General features: G+C 50.8%; 2 protein-coding genes across 2 annotated transcripts in view; both read right to left on the bottom strand.

The window, feature by feature from the left end:
* Fam205a4 (family with sequence similarity 205, member A4) overlaps window positions 1–2,110 on the bottom strand; it is a 29,564-nt gene extending 27,454 nt beyond the window's left edge. The window contains exon 1 of the mRNA NM_001357590.1: window positions 2,051–2,110. The gene's annotated coding sequence lies outside the window, so the exon portion shown is untranslated. The remainder of the gene's footprint in view (window positions 1–2,050) is intronic.
* Window positions 1,772–2,771, bottom strand: Gm20878 (predicted gene, 20878). The gene is made up of 4 exons (NM_001270431.1): window positions 2,687–2,771; window positions 2,322–2,388; window positions 2,051–2,110; window positions 1,772–1,936 (listed from the first exon to the last, which is right to left on the bottom strand). The coding sequence occupies exons 2-4, from the start codon at window positions 2,366–2,368 to the stop codon at window positions 1,780–1,782; spliced, it is 264 nt and encodes an 87-aa protein (NP_001257360.1). The 5' UTR covers window positions 2,369–2,388; window positions 2,687–2,771; the 3' UTR covers window positions 1,772–1,779.
* Between the last annotated feature and the right edge of the window lie 1,542 nt (window positions 2,772–4,313).

Genomic DNA, 4,313 nt, shown 5'->3' with positions numbered 1-4,313 from the left:
GGGAATGGATATGGACAACAAACTTGAACAAAAAATGTCATTGAGACGCATGGCTTTGTACAATGAACATGTGCTGATAAACAAAGGAGCCAATGCCATCTTTAGTCCCCGCAATAGCTACTTATATCAACTTCTGTATTTAACCCAATAGCTTCCCCACCTCTTGAAAAAATTCTTGTAGTGTATTGGCACACTCTACTAACCTATAAACTAAGACTATGGGGAGAAGGCTCAGTTGGTAAAGAGCTTGGTGTGACTGAGGGCCTGAGTTCCATTCTCAGCAGCTGTGTAAGGTGTGGTGTTGGGAAGTGGGGACAGATAGTCTAGCTGAATCAGCAAGCTCCAAGTTCAGTGAGAGACCTTGTCACAAAAAATAAGGAAGACAGCTGATACTGACCTCTGCATTTATATACATGAGCATGTTCTCTCTCTCTCTCTCTCTCTCTCTCTCTCTCTCTCTCTCTCTCTCTCACACACACACACACACACACACACACACAGTGAGGTAGGGAAGCATAGGAAATAGTTTAGCAAACGGAGACTCTACTTGGCTTGGGGGATACACAGACCCGTCTTCTATTAACATGCTCAGCAGCTGTCTTAGTTAGGGTTTTACTGCTGTGAACAGACACCATGACCAATGCAAGTCTTATAAAAGACAACATTTAACTGGGGCTGGCTTACAGGTTCAGAGGTTCATCCATTATCACCAAGGCAAGAACATGGCAGCATCCAGACAGGCATGGTTCAGAAGGAGCTCTGAGGGTTCTACATCTTCATTTGAAGGCTGCTAGCAGAATACTGACTTCCAGGCAGCTAGGATGAGGGTCTTATAGCCCACACCCACAGTGACACACCTACTCCAACAGGACCACACCTTCTAATAGTGCCACTCCCTGGGCCAAGCATATACAAACCATCACAGCAGCCTAGGACTCACACCTGCATGTATCATGCACACATCTGAGCACCTAGCAACATGCTAGCAACCGAGACCCTCCCCACCTGCATCAAGTTGCCTGCACAAATTTCTCTCCAAACTGCTAGTTCTTGCTGATACCAAGGACTTTTAAAACGGTGATGGGGCTGTCAGGATGGCCATGGTGCCAAGCCTGAAACCCTGAATTCCATCCCGGGAAGCCATATGGATGAAAAACCCTCACAAAGGGTCATACCCTCTGATCTCTGCATGCACATGCATTGTGGTGGGCACACACACATTACAAACACACATACACACACACACACACACTTAAAAAATTAAATACAAAAACAAACAAAAAATTGGGATCAGACTGGGGGAGCCAGTTTGGGGTTTTAACTATAGGAAGGACCTTGGACCCTCGACCCTTGTCACTCTCCTGGGGTACACTGCTGGAGACAGCTTCTAGAAACTGGTCCTTCCTCTCACTGACAGCAGACTCCTCAACTTTGGCTAAAATGTTTTATATCCACTCCCAGGAAAAGAGGATTCTCCAGACATCTGGCAAAGTTATGGCTAGAGTTAGGTGGTAACAGCTGAAGTTGTGGGAACACTGATAGGTGGGGGAAAGATGTGGCCTACTCTCAGTGTGGGTGCTTTTGGGGAGGGCGTGGCAGAGAGCCAGTCACTGATAGTAATTACAAGCCTGACCCTTAGGAGCAATGGAGTCCTACACATGCAAAGGCTTCCTACCAGGGAGGGATGCCCTGTGGGTTAAGAAACAGCAGGTGTGGAGTGGGATTCCCAGCACCAATGGCGTCTGCGGTGGTAAAGTCAGGGAGGCAGTGGGCGTGACTTTAAATCTTTAATGCACCGGCTGTCTGTGCAGCAGCGGTGGGGGTGCGACAGAGGAGACCACGACCCGAGCGCTGGGGAGCAGGCCTCAGGCCGCTCGACAAACAGCTCATTAGGCCCCGCAGAGGCTCCAGCTTCTGCTCCCGGGGGTGCGCCGAGCTGTAGGGCGACCCGACAATGACATGAGGCGGGGCAGGGGCGCCTGGACTCCCCCACATCCGTCCACCGACACTGAACCTCGTTCATGCCCCCACGAGATCGCAGCCCCCTCACCTCCGCTCCCTGCGCCACATTCGCAACCGAGGAAAAAAGTAGAAGCAGCCCCAGTAGATCCTGCAAAGACAAGGCAGAGCCGGACCGGGAGGGGCGGGGCTGACCCACAGACCCCACCTCTGGAACCGAGCCCTCCAGAAAGCCCCGCCCCCAAGGGCTGGACAGCAGCAGCCCACGCCCCTCGAGGGCCCGCTCCGCCCGCCCCGGGACGTTCACCTTCCCCCCACCCCCGGCCTCACATCCCTCCTCCGCATCTCCCGCCTCAACTCACTCCTCCTCCGCTTCCAGCGCCACCTCGTATCTCCTCAATCGCGACATGTCCAGGCTCTGAACGGTTCCTGTGGAACAGCATGATAGGAACACTTATTCCCGAAGTCGCAAGTCCCCTTCGCCATCATTTCCAGGACGAGTCTGAATAGTCCTCAGGTACACTGAGGCAGGTGGCCCCCACCCCCGGAAGCCAATTGTCACATCGGGACAGGATGGGATGGATGCTATGGAAATCACTAGAAGTTAAAGCGTTAGGAGGAGGGTTATCTAGGGACCCGAACTTGGAGTCACCAAAGAGGGAGGTCTAGCGGCAGGGGAGCTGGGACATTTAGGCCCTGGATGGAGATTTTGAGGGGCTGGAGTCACCTGAAGGGGGGCTCAGGGGTCGGCACAGCCTAAACTCCCCGCCCTCCCTGGCTCAGCCCGGGAAACGGACCGTTAACAATTACATCACAGGGATACCTTCGCATTCTATGTGTGGGGCTTGCATATCACCCGGAAGGGGAGGAACCAGGTTTTCGTCAGAGGAGGTGGGATCAAAATGTAACGTTAAAAAGTGGCACTGTATTTTTTGTTGCTTAAGGGGCATAGTCTGTGTTTATTAAGATGCCAGACACGCAGGACCCTCTTTTCTGGGATGGAGCCAGATTTTAGAGTTAGGCAGGTTGGTAGACTGTGACCTTGACTGGAGACAGCAGTAAAAGTGCTTTGGGAATCATCTTCACTGTGCCTCTACCCAGTGCCCCCACTTGCCTGACTTTTACCTTGCCAATTGTTTTTCTTCCTTGTCCAGTTCTTGAATGACCTCAGACCAGATTGAATGACCTCAGACCAGAAGGAATAGGCCAGCAGCGAGAACACAGCCTAGAGCAGGCTAAGGTATGGAAATGTCTTAGCTCAGTGGCCTAATTTTTTTTTCATGTACAGACACCTAGAGTGGAACAATTGTGAAGACACCTCTTAAACCTATGAAGCCTGAGGCTAACTTTGGGGTGGAGCTGTCGGAAATGAATGCAGTAAGCTGGTTAGCAAGATTTTTCATCGGGTGGATTCCCCATTGCCTTCCTGGTTTGAGGGGGAGGGTCCCTTTCAAACTTTTTTTTTTTTTTTTTTTTTTGTATATGAGTACATTGTAGCTGACACACCAGAAGAGGGCATCAGATCCCATTACAAATGGTTGTGAACCACCATGTGGTTGCTGGGAATTGAACTCAGGACCTCTGGAAGAGCAGTCAATGCTCTTAACCGCTGAGCCATCTCTCCAGCTCCCTTTTAAACTTCTTAGTAGCAGCATTAATTCTTGCTTGGTTTCAGTTCTGACAACCACAGCAGTCAGGAGTTTGAGTAAGAGGTATGGTGGGAAAGATGGCTTAGCTTCTTGTAGAGGGCCAGAATTTGGTTCCCAGCACCCACATTGGTTGCTCACAACCACCTGTAACTCTAGCTCCAAGAGGAGCTGACACCCACCTCTGGCTGCCAAGGGCACTAGCCCTCATGTGCATGTACCCCCTCATAATTAAAAATAAAATATATTTTCTTTAAAAATTGCCATTCTCAAGGTTGGGAGTCAGGGTGAAGAGTAACATCCCTCTGCCTTCACATTCCTGCTGTGACAGACTGCTGTGAGCTAAAAGTAGACCCCTTTCTCTCTTAACTCACTCTGTCAGTGTTTTATGACAGCAACAGAAAAGAGACCTAGATACCTGCCTCTTCCCTATGGTTCTGAGATCTGTGAGGGTTGGAGGAGGAGGGAAGATACGGCCCCTCATATTCTGGGGGCACAATCACAGGGGCGGGGCAAGGGTAGAGGAAGTCACTTCTCAGATTCCACCAAGGACTGCGCAGACTCACTGCTGGGCCTGCCTAGCCATCCTCTGAACTCCACTCCTGCGGAGCAGACTGGCAAAGTCAAAAGAAAGCTCTTTAAAAGACAGATCTCAGCCCTGTGCCTTGCATTTCTGATTGCCAAGATTCTGCCCTCCTGGCCTGGCCA

The sequence above is a fragment of the Mus musculus genome, chromosome 4 (genome assembly GCF_000001635.26).
Source record: "Mus musculus strain C57BL/6J chromosome 4, GRCm38.p6 C57BL/6J".
Lineage (NCBI taxonomy): Eukaryota > Metazoa > Chordata > Mammalia > Rodentia > Muridae > Mus > Mus musculus.
The sequence above is the reverse complement of the archived record's forward strand: the minus strand, read 5'-3'. Positions and strand labels throughout refer to the sequence as shown.

Excerpts from the sequence above, each read along its gene's own strand:
- Gm20878 (NM_001270431.1), bottom strand. The coding sequence starts at position 2,368 with ATGTCGCGATTGAGGAGATACGAGGTGGCGCTGGAAGCGGAGGAGGA. Across the intron at positions 2,111-2,321 it reads GCGCTGGAAGCGGAGGAGGA|GATCTACTGGGGCTGCTTCT; the intron begins GTGAGTTGAGGC and ends TTGTCTTTGCAG. Across the intron at positions 1,937-2,050 it reads ATGTGGCGCAGGGAGCGGAG|CTCGGCGCACCCCCGGGAGC; the intron begins GTGAGGGGGCTG and ends GTCGCCCTACAG.